A 25,300-nucleotide genomic window follows, 5' to 3' on the forward strand; every position below is an offset into this window, starting at 1 on the left:
CTCCAGAATGAGCTGGAAACCCAGACCTGATTCAGGTGTGACTCGTAGCTGTAGCAAGTTGTCTCCCATTGTAAGAGCCAGGGGTGTGCTCCTGCAGTGACACAGCTGACAAGCTCTGCCAGAATGCCAAGAAGGGATCCAGGCACTCTTCATTCCAATGGCAGCTCTCCCCAAAGTGCAATAATGATAGTACCTTGGTGTGTCGTCAGCTCTCTTGGGGAATCTCATCATGAGAGGAGCCTCACAATCCTGCCAAGCGGTGGGCGGTAACATTAGCCCCATTGTACAGGTAGGGAGAGTGAGGCACAGGGGGAAGTGACTTGCTCAAGGTCACCCAGCAAGTCAGTGGCAGGGCTGGGAATAGAAGCCAGGAGTCTTGGTGTCCTCATCTCTATCTCCTCTAACCACTAGGCCACAGACCATCTAGAGCCAGGAGTGGATTCCAGATCACCTGGCTCCCATCCTTTTGCTTTGATCATTGGACCATTCTTCAAGTGGGGGGCAGAGACGCCAATAAGGTTGCAGTGAAGGGGCAGAGGCCTGGGAGAGGAGATATGCCCCCCTGCTCAATCTACAGGGCTGGAAGGCCGGACTCTCTCACCAACATGAAACATCTTGCACACAAACATCTCCTTGAGCTGTCCTTTTTGCATTTGAGGTGTCAGCAATCCTGGCCACAATTGCACCCCCTCCAACTCCCACTTCCTTCCCCATTCAGCATCTGGGGAGCTGTGGTTCCAGCTCTGACCTCAACCGAATCCACCAACCCCCTTGCTGCTGCTGGGGGCTCCTAGGAGCCGGGAGGAACTAACACCTTGGGACGAAGCGAGGCGCATAAAGAGGCAGAATCTGGGCTAGAGTAACCCTGACAGCCTTTTGCCCCTTCTCTAGCACCTTGGGATCCCAAAGCACTTGGAGAACATTGATCCACCAGCCCTGGAGGCACAGGCCTGCGTTAGCTCTGCTTTACAGAATGAGAAGCTGAGGCCCAGATGGAGGAAGTGACTGAGTCCGAGGTCATGGAAATAGGCAGAAGTGGAGCCAGGAACAGAATCCAGATCCCCCGCTCTGCTGCTTTAGCCACTAGGCCACATTCCCCTGCCAGAGCTCAGAATAGAACCCAGGAGTCCTGGATCAATTCTCTGCTGCAGCCACAAGACCCCACTCCCTTTCTGGAACTAGGAATAGAACCCAGGAGTCCTGGTTCCAGGGCCCCTCTCCTAGCCACTAGTCTGTGCTTTCCCCCAGGGCTAAATCCACTGTATAAATAAAGCCCCCAAAAGAGGTTTCAGCTGCTTCTCCCAGCTGTGAGGTCTGGGAGCTGGGTTAGCAGGGCAAAGACAGCATGGTCCTTTTGGTCGCTTCCAGCATTCAGAACAGCCTTGAACTGGCCCCTGCGGAATCCCCATTGATCCCTGCAGACAACTGGGGACTGATGGGGTCCCCCAGCCCAGGCTAATCCCTTTCCCTTTGGAGGCAGCCCATTGCCTGGGGCGAGGGGTCACTTACTTCAAACAGAGCCGGCTTCGGCGATCACTTGGAATCCACACACACCCGCCCCCCGGAACCTGGAGGTTCCTCCCACACGTGAAGTATTAGCACAGGAAAGATGGGACCTTGCTGAATGCCTCACAGCCTTGGCACGAGCGGGGAATTGTCTGTGCTAAACAATGGAGCATTGAGAAATAACAGAGTGGGACCCAGTGGTTAGAGCAGGGGGATGGGTCCAGGACTCCTGGGTTCTACCCCCAGCCAGGGCCGGTGCAAGGATATTTGGCGCCCTAGGCGAAACTTCCATCTTGCGCCCCCCCCCCCCCAAAAAAAATCACATACATTATACACAATACACGGTCACAGAGTAACATGTTATAATTTAGAATTTATGTTTCCGCGCTTTAAGTTTAGCAAATTTAGAAACAAGTTCCTCCAAGTCAATGCTGTGAGCAACGTCATGTTCTAGTGACAAGGTGGAGAGCCCAACAAGTCTTTGTTGCAACATTGATGTTCGCATGTATGTTTTTATCAACTTGAGCTTCGAGAAGCTTCGCTCACCACTGGCCACAGAAACTGGGAGAGTCAAGAGGATGCGAAGAGCAATAACTGTGTTAAGGACACTATCTGTCAGCTGGGGGTCAGGGCTGTGGGGAGGATGGGGTCAGGGGGTTTCCAGCTCAGAGAGACTGGGCTCGGAGCTGGGGGTCAGGGCTGTGGGGGGGATGGGGTCAGGGGGGTGCCTGGGGGCACTGGGGCAGCTCAGCTCTGCAGGCTGCTCTTCTCTCCAGCCATCCAGGCACAAGGGGAGCAGCAGCAGCAGCAGGGACCAGCCAAGGACCAAGGGGGCAGGAGCACAGGCACCTGAGGCCAAGCTGTGGGGAAGCACTTGCTTACATTGCCCAACGCATGAGCATCGGGGCCCTCTTCCTTCCTCCACTCCACCAGACCACCGCAGAGACTCTTTTCTTCTCCATGCCCCTCGCTGGGGCTGACGTGGAGGCTGAGCCAGGGGGCAGCCCCCGCTTTCCTCCAGAAGCCCTGGTGTCGCGCTGCCCTCGCAGGGCTCCTGCCACGTGCCCTAATCAGAGCTGTGCAGCTCTGCCCAGCCGCCAGCGCCCCCGCCGGCAACGAGAAAAATGGCACAGGCTGGAGCCCCTGCTCTGGGAGGGAGAGGGATTCTGAGCCTCTGCCTACAGCCCAGGGATTCCCCTGGGTCAGCGCGCCGCGGGCAGCCCGAACCTCTGGGCTGCCGTGGCAGCACGCTGACCCAGGGGACCCCCTGGACTGCCGGCTGCTGCGGGGGGGCCCTGGGCTGCTGGCTGCCCACTGACCCACAGGGGCCCCGGGGCTGCCACGACAGCGCCCTGACCCAGGGTGGGCCCTGGGCTGCTGGCTGCCGTGGCGGCGCCCTGACCCAGGGGACACCCTGGGCTGCCAGCAGCTCAGACTCCCTCTCTGTCCCAGCAGCAGCAGCTGCTCAACCATTTAAAAAAAAATTGGGGGGCGCCGCTTTTTGGCGCCCCAGGCAACCGCCTAGTCCGCCTAAATGGTTGCACCGGCCCTGCCCACAGCTCTGTCTATCCCCAAGTCTCCCACCTCATGTGTCTTTGCTCAATTTGCTTCTACTCTCTGTTCTCAGTTTCCTCCTCTGCTCCCCAGAGAACTGGGCTGGGAGTCAAACACATTGCAGCCAGGCCACGAGAGAAGTAGCACAGGGGAGGGGATTGGAATTTCAGCACCTGCTGCAAAGGGCTCCATCCCCATCACTCCTCCCGCCTGCCCCAGATGCCAGTGGCTGCCCCATCTGATTAGAAACCAGGCCCGGGCTTAGCAGAGCCAATTATCCGCAGGGAAGGGGGCTGACATGGCTCCAACAGACCAAAGACCAGGCCAGGTCCAGCAGGAGCAGATGAAAACCTCCTTCCTTCCCACTGCTGGGCTGTTAGCATGTGTGTGACGAAGGCTGGCAGGGGCGAAGGATTCATCACACTGGGACCCAGCGTTTTTAGTCTCCATTCATTCTGCTCCCTTCCAATCCCTCTGTCCCACTTCCTGGGAAGATGCTTTGATCTATCTCCCTCAATTCCCCGCCCCCCCCCCCCCCCCGGCTCACTATGCCTCCCTCATGACCTCCAGCAGCCAGAATTATCTCCCCCATGCCCCTGAACCGAAAACACTTCATCACCAGTCGCCTCCATGGGAGTTAATCAGGTTAAGAAGCTGAGCTGGGCCTCGGAGACTGTGCACAGTCCAGTCTAGCACATGGGCAGGGGCACCAGCACCAGGAAATGCACAAGCCACAGCTACACTGCAGCCATCTGGTGCACAGCTCTGGCCAGCGGGGGCACAAAGAGGTGTGATCCCTGTCCGACAGCCAGCAGAAAAGCCTAGCGTAGCTGGTTTCGCTCGTGAGCCAGACCCATACACAGCACGGCTCTGCCAGCGCCCACGCTCGGCCGGCTCTCTTGCTGTAGCATAGCAGGATGGTGCTCATCAACATGGAAAAGTTAAATCAACACAGCTGTGAAAATCCCCCTGCCCGCAAAGCACCAGGGGCAGGTGGACAGAACTCCCAGCGCAGACACAGATATGTCAATGCAAACATTGTCATCGCTTGGGGTAGTGGAGTTCCTACACCAGCAGAAATAGCTTCCTGCAGCTCAGGCCCTCCCCTCGCTGAGGGGTTATGCCAGCACAGCTACGACAAGCTAGCTATTCCAGTATCATGCAGACACAGCCTTAGTGTGGACCAGGCCTTGGCAGGGCGGAATCCGTGCCCCAAAGTTTGAGTGCCGGCATTCACATGGGAGCATAGTCATCGTTTAAGGCTGAAGGGGCTATTGCAATCATCCGGCTCAGGCTCCTGCAGAACACAAGCCGGAGAATCACCCCCACCAGCCCAAAGCTCATGGCTGAGAGAGACCACAGCCTTACCAAAAGATGCCCCCCTTGATGAAGACTCTACTGTACCCTTAATTCTCCCTGTGAGGGCCACGGCAGGTAGGACGGCCCAATGGTTAGGGCAGTAGCCTGGGAATTGGGATCCTTGGGGTCCACTCCCAGCCCTGATACAGAATTCCTTGGGGGACCTAGGCCAAGTCACTTAGGCCCAGCTCCTCTGAGGCATTAGGGGCATCCTCTGAGTTCCCTGGGAGTTCGGTGCTTAACTGCTCTGAGGGTCTGGATCTCTACCCCTCTGCGCCTCAGGCCCCCCTGCTTCTGAAGTGGAGCATTAGCCCCACACTGCCTGACAGAGACAGTATGTGATGTGCTCAGACATCATGGTGATGGGGCCAGATGAGGACATGCAGATCCCACACAGGGTGGAAGTCCTGCAGGGACCAGATTTCACACAATGCAGTTTTTTTCTCACAAGTTAACCTGTGGAACTCCTTGCCAGAGGATGTTGTGAAGGCCAAGACTGTAAAAGGGTTCAGAAAAGAACTAGATAAATTCATGGAGGATAGGTCCATCAATGGCTATTAGCCAAGATGGGCAGGGAGGGTGTCCCTAGCCTCTGTTTGCCAGAACCTGGGAATGGGCAATAGGGGATGGATCACTTGATAATTCCCTGTTCTGTTTATTCTCTCTGTGGCACCTGACATTGGCCACTGTTGGAAGACAGGATACTGGGCTAGATGGTTCTTTGGTCTGACCCAGCAGGGCCCCTTCTTATGTTGAGATCCACCACAGATCCCTGCTAGCCAAGCCAAGGGGAAACTCCCTCAGGCTGTCCTGAGCACAGAAGGCTCTAGGGGTGGTTAGCTCACAAGGACCAAGTGGATCCTGTATCCAAGCCCCCAGGGCAGGAGCCTACAGCTATCCTAATTTTACAGTCCCCAAGGAGGTGGAACAGAGGAGTTACAGGAGAGGACGTTCCCCCCAGTACATTTTATTAAAGCACCGGAGGATAGTCAGGGCAGGGAGACATCCCGGCAGCGTGTTCCTTCCCCCAGGCATTTTCAGAGACCAATCTGCGCGGCTAGAGTCAGTCAAGGGCGCTGGTAAGAGAACACGAGATTTAGCATCTCAGCTCCACAGGCCCAAGCTGCTCCACCTCCACTCACAGCAAATGAGTTTAGCCCCAGGTGCATAATTCACAAAAGTAGGTTTTCCTAGCTGCTGCCACAAACTCCAACAGGGCTCCCAAGCTTGGGAGGAGGGGCCCACAGCCAGCAATTCACCAGCCAAAAGCCTTGAGACTGTTCTCGCTAACTCTGCTGTGGCTACACCCGCTGCTGCCTGAGGAAACACCCTGCCTAACTCTGCAGTGGGAGCACAGCCCTCAGTCATTTTCCTGCCACAGGGAAGGGACCGAGAATCCCTCGCATGGGACCTGGCTGAGAATGACCGAGCTGCCCTGCCCCGTTCAGCCTCAGCGTCCTTCCAGGTGACAAGACAGGCTTCGCTTGTGCCATTTGTGGCACGAGGCAGGTGAACCACGTAGGGTTAAGCCATAAGCCATCCCCCATCCCCAGCTACAAGGCATGCAACAGGCCCTGGGGGAATATGAACCATGGGAGAAGTTAGAGGAGGACGTTGCTGCAAAAGCACTTGTGTTCAGGGACACACAGCTGCCCCCATCCCTCCACAGGGCTTCAAGCTGAGCAGCTCAGGTTACAGGGGAGACTTGCTGGACTGGCCCTTCTTCTTGGCTCCCTTCTCTGGTGCTTTGACCACGGTCAACTTCTTGGCCATGCTGGTGCTGGCTTTCATCATCACCTCGTGTTCAATCTTCTTCCGGATACCGACTTCCAAGTTCTGGGGAGGAAGAAGGCCGTGAGGCAAATTAACCCTGCGGCTGCCATCTAAGCAGGGGCCTCCTAAGGAGGAGATGGGGGCTAAAAGGGAGCCCCCTAGTCCCTGCCTCTCACCTCCCTTAACCACTCTACCAACAAGTGCAACTAAACAGGTCTCTGCCTGAGCAGGTGAGACTCCTTTGGAAATCACAGAACTGGAAGGGACCTTGAGAAGTCATTTAGTCCACTGCCTGACACTCCTGACAGGAGTGAGTATTTAGATCATCCCTGACGAGTTTATCTAACCCGCTCTTAAAAATCTCCAGTGACGGAGATTCCACAACCACGGTCTGCACACACAGAGCAGAACTCGAATTGTGTTCCCACACAGGGTTCCAGGCTAACATTTCCCATGTCCATGTCTAGCATGGTTCCAGTCATGCTTTTGTTAGTGCTGCCAAGCGATTAAAACAATCCATCATCAGCACAGAAGCATGTCCTCTGGAATGGGGCCAAGGCATACAAATGTTTAGCATATCTGGTATTTAAGACCTTGCAATGCTGACTACAAAAGTACCATGTGAATGCCTGTTCTCACTTTCAGGTGACATTGTAAATAAGAAGTCGGCAGCATTATCTCCTGTAAATGTAAACAAACTTGTTTGTCTGAGCGATTGGCTGAACAAGAAGTAGGACTGGGTGGACTTGTAGGCCCTAAAGTTTTACATTGTTTTGTTATTGAGTGCAGTTATTTAAAAAAAATTGACATCTGTAAGTTGCACTTTCACACTAAAGACATTGCACTACAGTACTTGTATGAGCTGAACTGAAAAATACTAGTCATTTTTACAATGCAAATATTTGTAATCAAAAGTAATATAGTGAGCACTGCACACTTTGTATTCTGTTGTAATCGAAATCAAAATATTTGAAAATGCCATTTATTTACATATTTTTCTACATTCTATTGTTTAACAGTGTGATTAAAACTGCGATTAATTTCTTTAATCACAATTTTTTTTTGAGTTAATTGCATGAGTTAACTGCGATTAAATCAACAGCCCTCATTTTTATTGGTTAGCTGTATTCAAGTAGTGGCTAGGAGCTCCTGTCGCAGACCAGGACCCCGCTGTGCTAAGTGAGGTACAGACACAGAACAGGCAGTTTTCACCGTCGCAGAATTTACTATGAATGGCAAGAGACAAGAGATGATACAGGCCGAATGACAGATGAGCACAAGGAAACAGTGGTGCAGTCTGTTTGGGTAGGGTGGTGTGGCAGATGTACACGCTGCTCTGTGTTTACACCAGAGGATCAAGTTGGGGCTTTGTAAAACTGAAAAGCAGCTGTCCTATTACCCCTGGAGAGGAACCTTTACACAAGGGTGGCCAAACTTACTGATCCTCCAAGCCATGTACAATAATATTCAGGAGCTCGAGAGCTGCACAACCTTTACATGTGCATTTTTTTAGGACAACACCACCCTACTTACTGTGTTCTGGATAATTACTGCTAGAGCTAGAGGCCTTTTGGGTCTCCATCCCAGCTGTAAGTCTTTGGAAATCCAGTTGTCAAGGCGGTAGAGATGTTGATTTGTAAGGACTGATTTTACCAACTTTGTCAGGGAGTACAGCAATTCACAGCAGTATGTTGTGCCGAAAATTGAATGAGTCGCACACTAGTCTTCTTCAGCTGAGGATACTTCATTCCTGGTACTTGCTTCCAGAACTTGATTGAAGACTGTGATTTATGCATCATCTTTAGAGCCTGGTCCTCCTGGAGTTCCATTGCTATAGTAAGTGTTTCCGTAACCATGGTTTTGGAAATTGGACAGCCATCGTTGATCACATCAATCATGAATGGGGTTACAAGAAAGGCGAATCAGGAGCTCAACTTCTGGCCAGGTTTGAAGACTTGCAGAAAGTCATTAAGCAGTCCTTGTAATTTACCTCTGCATTCCTCAACTTTGTGATCTTCCACTTTGATTTCGGGGAATGTGTTCACCCTATTCTTGAGATGGTAGAAGTGGTTGAAGTCTCTTCACACACTGTCTCTTTGCAGAAACTGTAACTTGTTCTGGATGCTGAAGACTGTCTGAATAAGGTCAGAAATATTCTTATCCTTCCATGGAATCGTAGCAAACAAATATGGCTATTTGCGGTTTATCTTGTATATCTGTGGATTTGTCGACAGCTAGGCTGAATGCTAGAGAATTCTTTAGATCGTTTTGCATCTTGCTTGCAACATCAGCATTGATCTGGGAAGATACACGTCTCCATAGTGTGGCATAAAATTGGAATTTGTTTTATTAGTCGTTGAAGTTGTGTGTTATTTGGATCTAAAATTGCAACCATTTCCACAATATTCATCAGAATATGGATGTTTAGCACGAGCGATATTCCATGACATAATAAAACTAGCTTCAGTCGTTGTGTCGGCTTCCTTACTGAATGCCGAAAGCAGTGTCTGTTAACTGTTTAGGCATAATTTTAGTGCAGTTAGCTTGTTTTTCCTCAATTCTGAATCAGGAGGGTAATTAGATGAAAAGTTATTGTGATTTGTTTCACAGTGATGTTTCAAATTGCTCGCTTCATAGTGAATGAGCGATGCATTGCGGATAAGGCACAGAGGTTTGCCACCTTTAACAGTAAATGCAAACTCTTCCTCCCATTCTGGCTTAAAACTTCGGTTTTCTTCTTCATACTTGTATTTCTTACAATTTGAAGATAGTCATTCATGAAATTAACGTAGGGTTAACACTTAAACCTAAAACCTATTCAAATGCAACTTATGAACCATAAACACAGCTTGTATTCTGCGAACACACCAGGTCCACACAGAACAAAATCTAAATACAGAAAAACAAAATTTCCTGAAGTTTCTCTGCAAGCCCTGCACTTTACCCGTCTAAGAACTGCAGTGTGGCTCACAAGCTGCTGTTTGGCCAAGCCTGCTCTATAACTAGGTCTCTACAAAATTCATGGTCCATTTTGGTCAATTTCACGGCTGTAGGATTTTAAAAATAGTAAATATCATGATTTCAACAATTTAAATCTGAAATTTCACGGTGTTATAATTGTAGGGATCCTGACCCAAAAAGTCTGGGGGGGTCACAAGGATATTGTTGGGGGGGAGCCTGGTACTGCTACCCTTACTTCTGCGCCGCTGCTGGTGGTGCCTGGCCAACAAGCTTTGAAGGCAGTATAGAAATAAGGGTGGAAATACTGCAACCCCCCTCCACACACCCCATCCTTTTGGGTGAGGACCCCCAATTTGAGACAAACTGGCCTCCCCTGTGAAATCTGTACAGTATAGGGTAATGGGACACACAAGATCCGGTTTCATGGTGGCCATGAATTTGGTTGGGGCCTGTCTGTAACAAACTGAGATATAAAAGCTGCCGCTGCCGCTGGGGGCTGTCTGTTTCTCACACCCCACCTCACCTTTTTCAGCTTCTGTTGCTGGATCACCCGAGCTTTCTTGGGAGCAATTATCCGGCCTGGAGGAGACACATGGGAGAGGGGAGATAAGTATTGGGACCCACAGAAGCAGAACTCAGCGCCAGCAGCTGAACGGCCCCAGGGTAGGGATCCCTGGGAGGGGCCTTGGGGGGGGGGTAACAGCCTCTCCCTGGGGACTGCAGGAGAATGGGGCTGCTGGGGCCTCTGAAGTGCGGAGGGCTAAGGGGTCACTTACCCCCTCGGGGGGCGCCCGGGAGCCGGGGCCCCGCCAACCCCCCCCCCCCGCCCGTGCCCGGGAGCCGGGGCCCCGCCAACCCCCCCGGGGGGCGCCCGGTGGTCTCGGGGCCTGGCCCCGCCCCCAGGCCGCTCACCTCCCTTCCGGGGTCCCCGGACGCCCTGGGCCGCCGGCTTCTTCCCCCCGCCCGGCTTCTGGGCCTGGAATTTCTGCTTCCCCTGAGCCATGAGGCGTCCTCCACATCCGGCGGAGCCCCAGTGCACGCCGGGATACAGAGGGGAGGGGGAATCGTCACTTCCGCCGCATGCAGGAGGACACCCAAGCGCCCAGTGCACGCCAGGATACAGAGAGGCCGGGAAAACGTCACTTCCGCTGCATGCCTGAATACAGAAGGGCACCCAACCGCCCAGTGCATGCCGGGATACAGAAGGGCGGGTGCAAACCACACTCTCAGGGCAACCTTGCCAGGATACAGAGGCACGCTAACCCCAGTGCATGCCGGGATACCGAACGCCCTGGGGGGCAGTGAGGTCACCCCACCCAATTCCAGATACGCTCATCTCCCCCCACACCCTCCCCAATTCAAAGCTCTGAGGGCAGCTGGGGCCTCCTGGGGAAGCTCCCTCTGCCCCCCCGTTTGCTCTGGTATCAGTGGGTCAGGAGGAGCCGCTGTGGCAGGTTCTGCCAGGCCACGTGGGCACTTCCCCCTGCTGCCATTCAGAACATCAAGTGAGCCTAAAGCACAAACCTCAGCCACGGGGGAATCTCCTGTGGCAGTACAGGGGCTATGACACACAGGGAGGGAGCGAGGTAGTCAGACTCCATCCAGTAGAGGACACCCAGCTCCTTAAAGCCCTGCTAATTTGGACAGCTACAGGCATCAGCCCATGTGGACAAGTGGTGGTCAAAGGCGATGGGGATTTATTAACAGCGTGTAAAACAGAGCCAGGCAGGGGATGTATTACCCCCGCACACACAGAGTCTGGTCTCTGTGGAGGGAAAGCCAGGTCTCTCTCCCGCAGTCCGAGTCAGGGCAGTTATTGGCCCAAGGGGTTCACTCTCCCTTCACTGCTCGGGTGAGGGCCTCTCGGAGCTCTTCAGGGCGGAAGACACCAAGCTCCGTGATGATGCCCCCAGTGATGAGCTCATGCGGCGTGACATCGAAGGCCGGGTTCCAAACGCCGATCCCTGGGCAGGAGAAAAACAGAGACACCGTGAGCCACTCAGCAACGTGACAAATACCCAACCAAGAATTCCCCCACTGGCCCCTTTCGCCCAATACTGCCACCTCCTCTTGCACCAGAATAGCCCACTGGTCCACAATACTGTTCGGGGATGCGCCCCCACTGCAGCACCTGGCGCTGCGATCCTCACTCCATTGACGTCCGTCAGCTCCTGGCTCGGCCGCTCTTCGATCACGATTTCAGCCCCTTCTGCCAAGCTCAGGTCACATGAGGTGCTAGGGGCCGCCACGTAGAAGGGGATCCCATGATGCTTTGCAGCGATGGCCAGCTGGTAGGTGCCCACTTTGTTGGCGGTGTCGCCGTTGGCCACCACCCGGTCGGCTCCCACGACGACAGCTGGGCAAGGGAATGCAACGCTTAAAGTCCTGGAGGGGCGATTCCTGTGCCACACAACCGCCAAGGAGTCAGCATTGAGATGGCCACCTTAGCATTCGTGAGATCCTATCGCGGTCCCCTCCTCCTGCCCCCTTCCTGCCGCTAGTCAGCCTTGTGGCTGGCAGACCCCAATCCTCCCGCACCCCCAGGGACTGCACAGGGCCCCAAGAAAGCAGCTCTATGGAGCACCCAGCATGAGTCTCCGAGAGGCAGTGATGTCCGGGGAAAGGACACCGTGCTGGGGGAGCACCGGGATTCTATTCCTGGCTATGCCTAGACACACCCAGCAGAGCAGTTGCAAGCCACAACCCCTCTCTATGCCTCAGCATGTCCACCCCGCTCACAGACGGGGGACAGTGGTACTAATACACTGGGGATGAAGTGCCCTACATTGAGAAATAGGTGTTACTGTCTCATCCATGCGCAAGGCAGCACTGGTGCCGGCTCCTGTTGGTGTCATACTGGGTTAGAGGGATCTACTGATGTCTTGATTCCTGTGAGACTCAACCAAGATGGGTCCCCATCACACTGGGTGTGGCACAGACATCCCCCCCACACCCCCGTCATCACCATCGTGCGTGATGCTGCACAGACCCCAGCCAAGATCAGGGCATCCTTGTGCCACTTTGCGGATGCCCGCCCTTGACTGAGATCAGGGCTCTACCACGCCAGACTCCAGGACGGTCCCTGCCTTGAAGAGCTCACCAGCTTAACAAGCCCTAGGATCCACATCTCCTTCTAACAAGGCCAGCTGGCGCCTGTGGCGGTGGGGTTCAGGCTGCAGTGTCTCTCACTCACCCGACACGCCCTTCTCCTTCATGGCCACAGAGACCATGCTATCCGCAATGAGCGTGGCCGGGATGTGCTCGTACACCAGCTCGTAGGCCGTCAGCCGCGCCCCCTGGTTGTACGGCCGCGTCTCCGTGCAGTAGACGTGTGCCAGACAACCCAGGGCGTGCAAAGAGCGGATGACCCCTGCAAGGTGAGAGGGGAATCGTGAATGAGGGGAGGGAGAGGAGGAGGGCAAGAGGTTAGTGATTGGAGAGCGCAGGTTAGTGGTTAGAGCATGGTAGCAGGACCCCCTGGGGTGAATTCCCCTGACCTGGGAGGGGAATGGGGTCTAGTGCTTAGAACAAAGGTTGGGAGTCAGGACTCCTGGGTTCTACTCCCTGGGTCTAAGTAGGGGGGTGGAGGATGGACTAGTGGTTAAAGCAGAGGGAACTGGAAGTCAGGACTCCTGGGTTCTCTGACTCTGGGAGGGGAGAGGGGTCTAGTAGTAAGACCCGACTCTACTTGGCAGACCTGGCGGAACCCCCCTCTTCCTCCAACCCAATGTTTACAGGCAACGTGGCTCCCCCCCAGTGTGGGCAGATGCCCCCCCCCCAGCCCCACTTACCCAGCGCGGTGCCATAGCCAGCGGTGGCCAGGGAACCGGTGTTGCAGTGGGTCAGCACTGTCACCTTGTCCTGCGGTGATGCCTGGAGCAGGTGGCGCGCCCCGTGCTCCCCGATGCTCCTGTTGTCTCGCAGATCCTTCTCTAGCATGGCCTCTGCCCACTGGATGACGCTGGGGGGTGGGGGGAAGGTTAGGGCACGGCTCCCTTGACCCCAAGGAAGGGAAGGGGCCATGGGCCTAGCTCTCACCTCTCCCGCAGGCTCTCAGCTGTGACCTCCTCACGCTGGGCCTCCTGGGAAGTGAAAGCCCCCAGCTCCTCGGCCGCCCGCGCCATGTTCACAGCCGTGGGGCGCGCAGTCACCAGGTAGCGGAGGGAGTCGTGGATGAAGGTCTCCAGGCCAGCCTTGCCCTGCCCCATGCCGGCCCCGCCATGCAGCTCCACTGCAAGGCTCAGGCACCCCACGATGGCAATGGCAGGGGCGCCCCGCACCTGGGGGACAGGGGGCACTGTCAGGGTGGAGTGGGATCCAAGGACCATATGGGAAGCTTTAGGGGGTAGGGTGGAGAGATGCTGCAGGGGAGGAGCTGCCACTCCAGGTCAGAGCAAGAGCCCAGCTAGGCCTGTCCCCAGGGCAGCCCAGATCCAGTCCCCACTCCATGTCTCCATGCCCATATCCAGCCCTGCACCCTCCTCTCTGCACCTCCCAGCCCTGCACCCCCAACCTCTCTGCGCCCAGCCCCGCACCCCCTCCATACCCAGCCCCGCACGCTCCTCCATACCCAGCCCCGCACCTCCACCCCTCTGCGCCCAGGCCCGCACCTCCTCCATACCCAGCCCTGCACCGCCCAGGCCCGCACCCCCTCCATACCCAGCCCTGCATCCCCCCACCACTCCAAGCCCTGCAACCCCACCACCCCATACCCAGCCACGCACCCCCCCAGCGCTCCACGCCCAGACCCGCACGCCCTACCCCTTCATACCAAGCCCTGCACCCCCCAAGCTCCGCGCCCAGCCCCGCGCCCTGCCGCAGCTCGCCCCTGCGCTGAACTCCCCTTTCTGCCCCCGGGTGCCGCCTGCCCAGCGCCCCGGGGTGCCCCACCTGCATGGCCCGGATGGCCTCCCAGCCCTGCCGCACGCCGCCGATCTGCTCGTAGCAGCTCCGCTGCGGCAGCAGCAGCTGGTTGAGGACGCGCAGGGAGCCGCGGCGGTAGCGCAGGGACTCCAGGCTCATGGCCCGCGGCCGGGCGGGGGGCGCAGCTCGGCCGGGAGGGACTCGGGCTTCGGGCGCTGCAGCTCCGGACTGACCCGGGCCTCGAGGGGGAGACCCGCGCTGCGCTGCGGCCCTAGCGCCGCCGAGTGCCGGGCTGGGCTCTGCCTCTGAAACCAGGATTATAAACCCGCAAGACCACGCGTCTGGCCGGCCCCCTGCTCTAACCACCAGCCCCCACTGCCCTCCTGGAGCGGGGGAGAGAACCCAGGAGTCCTGGCTCCCAGCCCCCCTGCTCTAACCACCAGCCCCCACTCCCCGCCCAGAGCCAGGAGAGAACCCAGAAGTCCTGGCTCCCAGCGCTCTGCTCTAACCACCAGCCCCCACTGCCCCCCCCCGGAGCCGGGGAGAGAACCCAGGAGTCCTGGCTCCCAGCCCCCCTGCTCTAACCACTAGCCCCCACTCCCCGCCCAGAGCCAGGAGAGAACCCAGAAGTCCCGGCTCCCAGCGCTCTGCTCTAACCACCAGCCCCCACTGCCCTCCCGGAGCCAGGGAGATAATCCAGGAGTCCTGGCTCGCAGCCCCCACTCCCCGCCCAGAGCCAGGAGAGAACCCAGAAGTCCCGGCTCCCAGCGCTCTGCTCTAACCACCAGCTCCCACTGCCCTCCTGGAGCCGGGGAGAGAACCCAGGAGTCCTGGCTCCCGGCCCCCCTGCTCTAACCACCAGCTCCCACTGCCCTCCTGGAGCCGGGGAGAGAACCCAGGAGTCCTGGCTCCCGGCCCCCCTGCTCTAACCACCAGCCCCCACTGCCCTCCCGGAGCCAGGGAGAGAATCCAGGAGTCCTGGCTCCCAGCCCCCCCTGCTCTAACCACCAGCTCCCACTGCCCTCCTGGAGCGGGGGAGAAAACCCAGGAGTCCTGGTTCCCAGCCCCCTGCTCTAACCACCAGCCCCCACAGAGCCGGGGAGAGAACCCAGGAGGCCTGGCTCCCAGTGCTCTGCTCTAACCACCAGCCCCCACTGCCCTCCCAGAGCCAGGAGAGAACCCAGGAGTCCTGGCTCCCAGCCCCCTGCTGTAATCACCAGCCCCCATTGCCCTCCCAGAGCCAGGGAGAGAACCCAGGAGTCCTAGCTCCCAGCCCCCCCACTGTAACCACCAGCCCCCACTGCCCTCCCAAAGACAGGGGAGAACCCAGGAGTCCTGGCTCCCTGCTCCCCCTGCTCTAACCACCAGCCCCCACTGCTCTCCCAGAGCTAGGGAGAACCCAGGAGTCCTGGCTCCCAGCCCCCTGCTCTAACCACTAGCCCCCACTGCCCTCCCAGAGCTGGGGAGAGAACCCAGGAGTCCTGGCTCCCAGCCCCCACCCCCGCTGTAACCACCAGCCCCCACTACCCCCCAGAGCTAGGGAGAGAACTCAGGAGTCCTGGCTCCCAGCTCCCCCCCCGCTCTAACCACCAGCCACCACTGCCCTCCCAGAGGTAGGAAGAGAACAAAGGCATCCTGGTTCCCAGCTGCCTGTGCTAATCAACAGCCCCCACTCCCCTTCCAGAGCTGGGGAGAGAACCCAGGTGTCCTGGCTCCCAACTAGGGTGACCAGACAGCAAATGTGAAAAATTGGGAGGGGTGGAGGGTAATAGGAGCCTATATAAGAAAAAGACCCCAAAAGCAGGACAGTTGGTCACCCTACTCCCAACCTCCCACTCTAACCCCTAGATACTCTCCTCCCAGAGCTAGGGAGAGAACCCAGGAGCCCTGGCTCCCGGCCCCCTGCTCTAACCATCAGCCCCCACTGCCCTCCCGGAGCTAGGGAGAGAACCCAGGAGTCCTGGCTCCTGGCCCCCTGCTCTGACCACCAGACCCCACTCCCCTCCCAGAGCTAGGGATAGAATCCAGGCATCCTAGCACACACACCATAACCACTATACCCGCCCACCCACCCTCCCAGAGCTAGGGCTGCCAACAATCCAGGATTGTTCTGTAGTTTCCAGGAACTAAAAAATAATCTTTAATTAAAGGTTAGTTCATATGATGAAACCTCCAGGAATACATCCAACCCAAACTGACAACCCTAGACAGAAGAGAGTGCTGACCTCTTCCCCACTGCTCTCCCTGAGCTGGGGCTAGAACCCAGGAGTCCTGACTCCCGACCCCAATCCACTGACCATGCTATCTCTAGAACCTAGTGGACATAAGAATGGCCACATTGGGTCCGACCAATGGTCCATCTAGCTCAGGATCCCCTGACCGTGGCTGGAGCCAGATGCTTCAGATGGAATGAACGGAACAGGGTAATTATTGAGTGATCCAGCCTGTCGTCCAGGCCCAGTTTCTGACAACCAGAACACCCAGAGCATGGGGCTGTGTCCCTGCGCATCTTGGCCAATAGCCACTGAGGGACCTACCTTCCATGAACTTATCTAGTTCTTTTTTGAACCCAGTTATACTTTTTGCCTTCACATATCACATGGCAAGAAGTTCCACAGGTAGACTGTGCATTGTGTGACAAAAGCACAGCCTTAGCTTTGTTTTAAACTTGTTGCCTATGGATTTCACTGGGTGAACCCGTTCTTGAGTTAGGTGAAGAGGTAAATAATACTTTCTTAGTCACTTTCTCCACCCCCGTCATGATTCTGCAGACCTATTCTATCAACATTTACACACACACACACACACACACCTGTTGTTATAAAAAGTGCCTCTGACAGTGTATTCCCCTTCCCAGATAGGAATAATTACATTGCACCTTCATACTGGAATAACACGGACAACCCCAAGGGAAGGGGCGGTGTACCAGTTTCAACTAGCCCACTGCAGCTAAAGTGGTACAATCTGTGTGTGTTTGGACAAGGCCTTAGTCTCATTGACCATCAACAGGGCGAGTTCTAGAGTTTTAATGATTTCAGGAGAGAAGTGGCCGTCCTGGCAACACACGATCTGTACATAAACCAGACCTAAGGGTCTAGGTCATTTCTGAAAACGGGACATAGGTTCTCCCATGTTTGAAGATGGCACCTGCAGACAAGTCCCTTGGCAGCCCTGCATTTAGCAGGTTTAAGATAGCAGCAGCTTGCGAGCGTTTCCATTGCAGCTATTCCCTTCCCTGCAAAGTCCCAGCTACCTGGTTTCCTCTACCGCCGTTCTTCAGGCTTGTTGCTATGAAGCAGGAGAGACTCGAAGGTTCATCACAACCAGCCGGGTCTGTGCTGTCAGCGAACCACATGGTTAATCAGTTGGGGCCAGCATTTAATGGAGGCTTATTTTAGTCTGTCCTTTCCTTTACTATGGACAGAGGACTAATGGAGCAGATACAGGGGACAAGGAGCGGGACACAAGGGTGAGGGGCAGTGTATAAATATCAGAGGGGCAGATGTGAATCCCCACTAGAGGAGGTTGCCTGCAATCCTGGGAGGAGGAATCTCATATACACAGGATACAGGCTCTGCCTTTCCAGAGTTACGCCAGGAAAGGTATCGACAGAGCTGATACAGGGAGTTTGAAGGTCTGGCTGGCTGGGAGCTCTGTGGAGAAGGCAGGATCCCTGCTGTGGCTTGGAGAAGCCAGAGTTCTTGCTGGGTCTATGGCTTAGAGTCATTGAAACAATGTGGCCCCCTAAGTCCAGCCCTAACCGGAGTGTGTGTCAGTCCACTTCAGAATCAGAGCTGGAGTTCGAATAGTCTGCCACGAGAGAGGAGCTGAGGCTGACGGAGCAGGAGGTGCTGGCAGTGCCCTCTGCGGGGAGGATATCGCTGTCGGCCACAGGGGAGCTCTGCTGGGGTGTCCCACGAGCTGCGCTGTCGCGGCTCTGCCCGCCAGTTCGTGCCCCGTGCTCCATGCTCTCTCCCGCACTGCGCAGGCTCTCGGGCCCCTCCCTGGATTTGCGGCGCACAATGCCCAAGTGGCCGATTGCAATGTGTGAGCCGCCAGTGAGCGCCTTCGGGGGCACGGCTTTCCCGGCAAGCCCCAGCTTCTTAAGCGTGTCGGTGGCTTTGCCAGCTGCAGCCTGAGCAGGGGGGAACCAGGAGCGGCCAGAGATCTCTGTGCGCTTCAGCTTCTGTTTGTCCTCATAAGCTGGAAGGAGAAGGAGGGGCAGCAGGGTAGTGACAGGCATCCACAGAGGGCACCTGAAAGCTCCAATGTCATTGGGAGCATTGGCTCAGGGCTCCTGATGCTCCTGTGCTGAACAGCACACACTGATCTACGGGGCTCAGAGACCCCCAGACCTGAATGCCACTCCCCTCAGAGCCCACCCCCAAATCACACATCAGTAAGCGACAAAGCCAGGGCTAGAACCCAGGAGTCCTGGCTCCCCCGATTTGTTCATCCCCAATGTAAATCACATCCAACTGACAGCATCAGTGGTGACCGTAACCCTACGTTGCCCACATTCCTCAGGCCAAGACAGGGCCCTGAATCACTCTGTGCACAGGGCCCCCCAGAAGACCCGAGGCAGCCCCCACCCACAGCCTCAGCCCCAGCCGGCAGCACATACAGTCCAGGCTGTGGTACTTGAGCAGGGCTGCCAGGCGCCGGTCCTCCTCCGTCTCCTGCACCAGAGGGATGCTCAGGTTGGCCTTGGTCTGCAGAGCCAGGTCCTTCTCCTCTTCCTCCTGGAGAATCTTCTTCTCCTCCTGAATAGGGGAGGGACAGGATGGTGAGAGAAAGTGCCCAGCCAGAAGCATCTACAGTAAGCCATTGAAGCTCAGCCCTGGTTTAAGGACAAGGGGTAAATCCCACTGGCTTGAGCAGAGCTGTGCCTGCTTACGCCAGGGGTTAGACTTGGCCCCTGATCTAGTGGCCATGAGACTGATGCTGCAAGGACTGTCCAGGACAGAGAATCACAGAGACACATCACTGAACTGCCACAATGTCTAGTGCAAAGGGCAGTCTTAGCAAGTCCTTCCTCCAGCCCAGCACCACCACCTGGCTCTCCCCTCTAGCACCTTCCAGCCACAGATCGTCAAGCACTCTATAAAGGAGGCCAATATCATTATCCCCATTTTACATATGAGGAAACTGAGGAACAGGGAGGGGAGGGGACCTGTCCAAGATCACTCAGCAGAGCTCAGGTCTCCCAAGTCCCAGTCCTGTGCTCCATCCACGAGGTCACACTGCCTCCCAAAGGGCCAGGAGGGTCCCAGCTAGGAGCAATGCGCAATCACACGGCTCTCAGTCCCTGCTCACCCTGAACTTCCTGCGCAGCATGCTGTTGATGGCGAAGTCGTCCTTCCAGGCACTCTGGGCCTCCTGGATGTTGGACAAGGTGGGGATGGCTCTCTGCAGCTTGCTCTGGTCCACGGTGCCATGCTCGAGCCGGTACATGGCATCTGTCTCTAGCTTCTTCTTCTCCTCGTGTTCTGGAGGCAGAGGGACAGACACACGGACTCACCGGTGGGGTCTGTCCGCCCAGCCGCTGAAAGGAGCAGGGTCTGCTCCTCCCTGGGCTCACCTGTGGTCAGGATCTGCTCGTTGTCCTGCATGTCCCAGCGCTCCTCCTTGCGCTGGGCCCCGCTCACGATGACGTAGTCACAGTTGGCCGGGTCCGTCTGCATCTCGATGTAATTGACGCACAGGTGGCACTTCATCCGAAACCTGGCACCCAAGGGGACAGGCTGGGGGGTTATCTCCTGGCCACCTCCTTGAAGCCCCAGCCAGACTCCAGCTCTCTGGCCTTTGCGCCTGTCCCCTGCTGGAGGGATCTTACGCCAGCTCCTGAAGTCTCTGGCACGTGATCCCGCCAGAGACAGGACATTGTGCTAGCTGGACCCCAGTCTGAGCCGCTGTGGCTGCATGGGGCATAAGAAATCCCAGGAGCTGCTAGTTTTATTCACCTTCCCTTTAGCTATGGGGAGGCTGGCGGGGGGGCAGCTTCTGCCTCTATCACAATATGCCATGCACTTGTGGAGCCAGCTCATCCCAGCCACGTGCTCCACAGACACTTAACTTCACCTCTCGGTATTATCCACCCGGCAGGTGTGTGTGTGCAGGGTGGGAAATCGAGCATGGGAGGGGGAGAGAGCAAGAACTAATCCAGTTGAGTGGCAAAGCTGGGAATCGTCTCCCCCCCCTCTAATCACTAGACCTCACCTCCCTCCCAGAGCTGGGAAGAGATCCCAGGAGTCCGGGCTCCTAGTCCTGTGCTCTAACCACAGGCGCATCCCTAGGGGAACAGGTGGCGGTGCACAGAGCCCAGAGGATGTTGCTTTAAATCCAGCTCAGTTCAGCAGCAGGGGGTTGTTCCCTCCCCTTCTGGGCAAGAGGCAGGCAGGGGCTCTGGGGCCCATTCTAACCCTGACTGCTTTGCTGAGGGAGGCCGTTTGGGGCCAGTGACAATGGTGGGATTCTGCGATGTGGCCCAGTGGCCCCCCCAGACGCAGCTCACCCAGGTCACCGCTCTGCCCAGGTTCAGCGCCTGGGAGGTGAGACAGGGAGGAGTATGCGCTTCCCGCACCCACCTGTAGATGGGAGTGGTGTAGTAATTCCCAACTTTCTTCTTCTCTGCGTTGTACCGGACACCTGTGACAGACACAGCTGATGAGCCTGAAGCACCAACTCCACCCACATCCCGCATTTCCCTCCAGCGCTGGCAAGGATGCCATGTCTACCTGGGCTCTCAAGCTATGCTGGGAATAGGACCCAGGAGTCCTGGCTCTCAATCCCAGGGTTCACAGACGCTCCACATTGTCAGCAGCAAGACTACACACTTTTGGACAAGTTCGGGTCACACAGCGAGTTGAGGTATGAGCTGGCAAGAGAACTCAGGAGTCCTAGCTCCCAAACTCGCCCCCCCAGTGTCCTCCTACAGCTGGCAAGAGAACCCAGGAGTCCTGGCTCCCAAAACTGCCCCCCCAGTGTCCTCCCACAGCTGGCAAGAGAACCCAGGAGTCCTGGCTCCCAAACCCGCCCCCCAGTGTCCTCCCACCGCGGGCAAGAGAACCCAGGAGTCCTGACCTGCCCCTGCTGTAATCACTATTACTCTCCCCTCCCAGAGCTGGGATCAGAACCCTGAAGAGTCCTGCCCCTCAGTCCCTTGCTTGGACCCCACTCAGAACTGGGAGCAGGACCCAGGCATCCTCTCCTTCTAGCCCCCCTGTGCTGACCACTAGACCGTACTACCTCACAACAAGTGGCTGTTCTCTCGTATGACAAACCTTCTCTCCCCAGTCTCATCACAGATTCCATCCTTTCAGCACCCTGAGACAGGGGGACATATCATCACCCCCATTTCACAGATGGGAAACGGAGGCATTGGGTAGATTAAGTGACCTGCCCAAGGTCTCACAGGAAGCCTGTGCCTGAGCTGGGAACTGAACCACGGTCTCCCAAGTCTGAGTCCCATGCCCTACCCACCAGACCGCCTTCCCCACAGCTGCTGCTGGCCAAGCCAAAGCCCCAGGTAGTGCACAGGACATGGGAGGGCCATATCTCCGTGGGAGATGGGAGGGGTGTATGTGGCGGGGGGGTTATTCAGCCAAGGCCCGGAGGCAGCAGAGAGGACAGCACAATAGCAACCATCAGAGAAAGTAAATTAAACCTGGGTTTAGTCCCTCCCCAAAAATCAAGGAGCCAACCCCCTAAGGCACCTCCTCCCCACACACCCTGGGACATCCCCTCTCCACCTTCTCAATCCTGCCATGGCTCAGCCCCCACCACTGCCAGGAGTACAACTGCCTGGGCATGGCCCTGTGTGCCGAGCATCCGGAGGATGGAGGCCAGAGCTCCAGTCGGGCTGGGCACACCCAGGGTGCTAGGTGAGCGCTGGGCAGATCCCTGGGAGAGCGGGAGCTTACCCATTCCAATGTGATTCTTGCAGCCATCGCACCAGATGTTGTAGGGCATCTCGAACCTAGGAGAGAGCAGCCAAGACGGTGCCGGTCACCCTGGTGCTAGAACCCCACGGCCTCCCCGGGCAACAACCACTGAGCTGGAGCAAAGGGGCGAAGTGCAGATAGCAGCAGCTGAGTCAAGAGTCCACAAACAACCCGAATTCTGCCTCAGGCTGAATGCGGGGAACAGAGGGGACCTGGCTTCTTTAACCACTGACAGTCAAGCATCCCCAACACAGAGAGTTTGTGCCCGTTACTTCTAGGGGAGGCAACTGCACTGACCTCAGCTGGGGGCTAACCCCAGTGTCCTCCCTAAAGTACCACTCAGTGTAGCTGTGAGAATAGAACCCAGGAGTCCTGGCCTCTGAGGCCCCTAGACCCCACTCTTAATCCACAGCTGGGAATAGAACCCAGGAGTCCTGGTCCCTGAGGCCCCTAGACCCCACTCTTAATCCACAGCTGGGAATAGAACCCAGGAGTCCTGGCCCCTGAGGCCCCTAGACCCCACTCTTAATCCACAGCTGAGAATAGAACCCAGGAGCCCTGGCTTCCCAATCCCCTGCTCTACCTACAAGGCAGCAACCCATGGGTCCCCTCGAGGTGCATTCAGGGGTCCTGAGGGATGGTAAAGGAGCACAAGCTATTACCTGATGATAAGGATGCCCTGGGAGAGCTTGCGGGCTCTCTCTCGCAGTGGGTGGCTGTTCCGGTATTTATTAAGGGAGACATGCTGTGCAGGAAAGATTAGAAAGGCAGCCGTTAACCCATAACAGGCCAACATCAGTTTGGTTCCTAGAACTGGAGCACCAGATCAGACCAACAGTCCCTCCAGCCCAGTATCCCATCCATGGCAGCCGGCAATGCTGGTTGGTTCAGAGGGGGGTGTAAACCCACCATAATATCACATGGAGGAAATTTCATCCTGACACCCCAGCTGGAAGTCAGCTCATACAAGGAAGAATGCGGACCTACAGCCTTTGTGATGTTAGCCATGGTGGACTTCGTTCTTACCAATATCACACCTAATCCTGCTTTGAAATATACTAAAATCCTGTAGCAGGGAGTTCCACCGTTCCTTATAAAGTAAGTTACCCTTTATCCACTTAAAATCTGTTGCCGTTGAATTTAATCTGCTGCCCTCCTGTTGCTTTTTCACAGGAAAGGGGACAAAGTGAGGCCTGACTTGCTTAATTCCCAGTTATTGGTTTCATTCCCAGCTACAGCAGCAGGCTCAGAACTTTGTCCATGAGGCTGACTGGTAAACACAGCGTTCAAGCTGGCAAAAGCAAACCCAGACACCAAGCATCAGCTGATGTGTCTATAACCAGGCCTTGCTGTCCAATCCCTGCTCTTACCTTTGCTGGATCGAAGTCAGGAGGGTAATACTTATTCACGCCTTTTCTTTCACCCTAGAAGGAAACAAGCAAAAACATAATAATCAAACTCCTACTTCAGGATGCAAGACTCAAGCGGCCGATTACTTATCCCAGGTGAGATTCAATTCTTTTTATCCATCTGTCTCAGCGATTTCATGAGAATCTCAGCTTTCATTAAAAACAAAAAAGGCAGTTTCCTGCCCCTGAAAGTCATGGCGAAAAGCTTAGAAACTTGGGCTGAGTGACCGGAACAGCACAGAAGGCTAAGAAAAGGAACTCATGAAACCTCATGATTTTAAAAACAATCTCATGATTTTTTGAGGCCTGACTTGTGATTTTTGAATATCCCAGGATGGCAACATTGGGATCAGCTCCACTCACCATTGTGAAAAGTCTCTAGCTCCAAGCACCTGGAACACACAGTCTATGGGAAAAGATAAGGAGAGAAGGTCATTTCCGGGGCTAGAAATAACAACAACTTGCTTTTATGAAGCACTTTTCATCCATAGATCTCAATGCACTTTAAAAAAAAAGCCGGTATCATTATCCCCCTATTACAGATGGGGAAACTGAGGCATGCAGCAGGAAGGGACTTGCCCAAGATCATCCAGAAGACTAGGGGCATCCGTCCTAAGTCCCAGTCCTCTCAGCCATACTGCTTCTCTAGCTCTTTCGCTGCCTGTTAAACTGATCTCACAAGGGTGACTGCAAGCCTGTCCTGCTGGCTGGCTCAGCTCCCAGTTCCCATTGTCCTGAGGGGTTGGGGGGGGACAGACTGGTTATAGCCCGGTTGACCCCACTGCCCCCCCCCACCCCCAACATACTCAGAACAAGTTTTGGCTTAGTAGTGTAAACAGGCCCCATCTGCGGGCTAAGCATGTCCCCAAGCAGCACGCTAGCCTCAGAGGCTACCAGACAGAGCTATGATGGGGCAGGGAGAAGGGGTGCTGCTGCAGCCCCCCCCCATCTCCCTCCCCCAAGCAGAGGCAAAGGCCAAAGAGCCCTAAACGAGTCAGCACCAGGAAGCTCTTGGGAACACAAGCCCAAGGGTGGGGTTGGCATCACCAGAAACACCCCCCGCCAGTAACTAACCCCAGTGTGTGTGTTGGGGGGGCTGGTGACTTCCCCCTCTGCTTACACAGTGGGGGGGGCAATAAGGGGCCTTTCTGGGAGTTGGGGACCACTCAAGGGAACCTTCAACCTGCACACACACCAGATAACGGGGGGAGGCAGGGACACACAGAGAGGGGCCCCTCCCCAGTGCGTGTGCAGACCGGGGGGGCAGAGAGGGAGCCCCCCAATATAAGGGGGGGCAGAGAGGTCCCTCCAGTGTATGGGGACAGTGTGTGGGGATGTGGGGGAGGGGGCAGACAGCAAATTCCCCCCCCCTCCAACATCTAGGCGGGGGGGGGGGGCCCTGAGATCTCCCGCCCCCAACGCAAGGGCGATCACTAACCTTCTCCGCCTCTGCCTCCTCCTCTTCCTCCCTGTCATCAACAGTCGCCTTAGCTCGGCCCCTCCCTCGTCCGCGTGGCCCCGCCCCCCAGCTGCTGCAGTGCGCACGTGGCGGGCTCTGGCTGGGCTGGGTGCCGCATGGGGCGGGAGCGGGGCTTCCATTGGGGAGCCCCAAGCCCCAGCAACCCCCGCCCCGCCCCGGGGGAGGAGACTCCTTCCCTTCCCCCTAAATAACAAGGCATGGGGTTGTCAACTTTGGTTGGAGGAATTCCTGGAAATTGCATCACACGACATAACCCTTCATTAAAGATTAATCTTTAATTCTTGGAGACTGCAGGACAATCCTGGAGGGTTGGCAACCCTAAACAACCCAAAACTCTGCTGCCCTGTCTGCAGCCTCCACCTGGGAGAGAAGAACCAGGTCTTAGTGCTGGGGGAATGGGTCCAAGGGGGAGGGAGGCAGTGAATACTTCAGGCTTATGCCCCCTGCCCTGC

The 25,300-nt window shown here is 56.2% G+C and overlaps 3 protein-coding genes across 3 annotated transcripts; all 3 read right to left on the minus strand.

Moving 5' to 3' along the window:
• Positions 1–5,355: 5,355 nt before the first annotated feature.
• C16H19orf53 (chromosome 16 C19orf53 homolog) lies at positions 5,356–10,211 on the minus strand. The gene is made up of 3 exons (XM_050925165.1): positions 10,066–10,211; positions 9,677–9,732; positions 5,356–6,255 (listed from the first exon to the last, which is right to left on the minus strand). The coding sequence occupies exons 1-3, from the start codon at positions 10,154–10,156 to the stop codon at positions 6,112–6,114; spliced, it is 291 nt and encodes a 96-aa protein (XP_050781122.1). The 5' UTR covers positions 10,157–10,211; the 3' UTR covers positions 5,356–6,111.
• A 622-nt stretch (positions 10,212–10,833) lies between these two features.
• MRI1 (methylthioribose-1-phosphate isomerase 1) lies at positions 10,834–14,277 on the minus strand. Its single transcript, XM_050925152.1, has 6 exons — positions 14,044–14,277; positions 13,192–13,433; positions 12,945–13,114; positions 12,347–12,523; positions 11,285–11,509; positions 10,834–11,117 (listed from the first exon to the last, which is right to left on the minus strand). Exons 1-6 carry the CDS (start codon positions 14,173–14,175, stop codon positions 10,984–10,986), a joined length of 1,080 nt encoding a protein of 359 aa, XP_050781109.1. The 5' UTR covers positions 14,176–14,277; the 3' UTR covers positions 10,834–10,983.
• Positions 14,278–17,026: 2,749 nt separating this feature from the next.
• Positions 17,027–24,872, minus strand: YJU2B (YJU2 splicing factor homolog B). Its single transcript, XM_050925149.1, has 10 exons — positions 24,807–24,872; positions 23,732–23,774; positions 23,330–23,383; positions 22,622–22,704; positions 21,939–21,994; positions 20,604–20,664; positions 19,598–19,740; positions 19,333–19,505; positions 18,641–18,779; positions 17,027–18,219 (listed from the first exon to the last, which is right to left on the minus strand). Exons 2-10 carry the CDS (start codon positions 23,732–23,734, stop codon positions 17,789–17,791), a joined length of 1,143 nt encoding a protein of 380 aa, XP_050781106.1. The 5' UTR covers positions 23,735–23,774; positions 24,807–24,872; the 3' UTR covers positions 17,027–17,788.
• Between the last annotated feature and the right edge of the window lie 428 nt (positions 24,873–25,300).

The sequence above is a fragment of the Gopherus flavomarginatus genome, chromosome 16 (assembly GCF_025201925.1).
Source record: "Gopherus flavomarginatus isolate rGopFla2 chromosome 16, rGopFla2.mat.asm, whole genome shotgun sequence".
Lineage (NCBI taxonomy): Eukaryota > Metazoa > Chordata > Testudines > Testudinidae > Gopherus > Gopherus flavomarginatus.

Excerpts from the sequence above, each read along its gene's own strand:
- YJU2B (XM_050925149.1), bottom strand. Across the intron at positions 19,741-20,603 it reads TACACCACTCCCATCTACAG|GTTTCGGATGAAGTGCCACC; the intron begins GTGGGTGCGGGA and ends CTTGGGTGCCAG. Across the intron at positions 19,506-19,597 it reads CGAGCAGATCCTGACCACAG|AACACGAGGAGAAGAAGAAG; the intron begins GTGAGCCCAGGG and ends CTCTGCCTCCAG.
- MRI1 (XM_050925152.1), bottom strand. The coding sequence starts at position 14,175 with ATGAGCCTGGAGTCCCTGCGCTACCGCCGCGGCTCCCTGCGCGTCCTC. Across the intron at positions 13,434-14,043 it reads AGGCCATCCGGGCCATGCAG|GTGCGGGGCGCCCCTGCCAT; the intron begins GTGGGGCACCCC and ends CCTGTCCCCCAG. Across the intron at positions 12,524-12,944 it reads TGGCTATGGCACCGCGCTGG|GGGTCATCCGCTCTTTGCAC; the intron begins GTAAGTGGGGCT and ends CTCACCTTGCAG.
- C16H19orf53 (XM_050925165.1), bottom strand. The coding sequence starts at position 10,156 with ATGGCTCAGGGGAAGCAGAAATTCCAGGCCCAGAAGCCGGGCGGGGGG. Across the intron at positions 9,733-10,065 it reads CCGGGGACCCCGGAAGGGAG|GCCGGATAATTGCTCCCAAG; the intron begins GTGAGCGGCCTG and ends TGTCTCCTCCAG. Across the intron at positions 6,256-9,676 it reads AGCAACAGAAGCTGAAAAAG|AACTTGGAAGTCGGTATCCG; the intron begins GTGAGGTGGGGT and ends CTTCCTCCCCAG.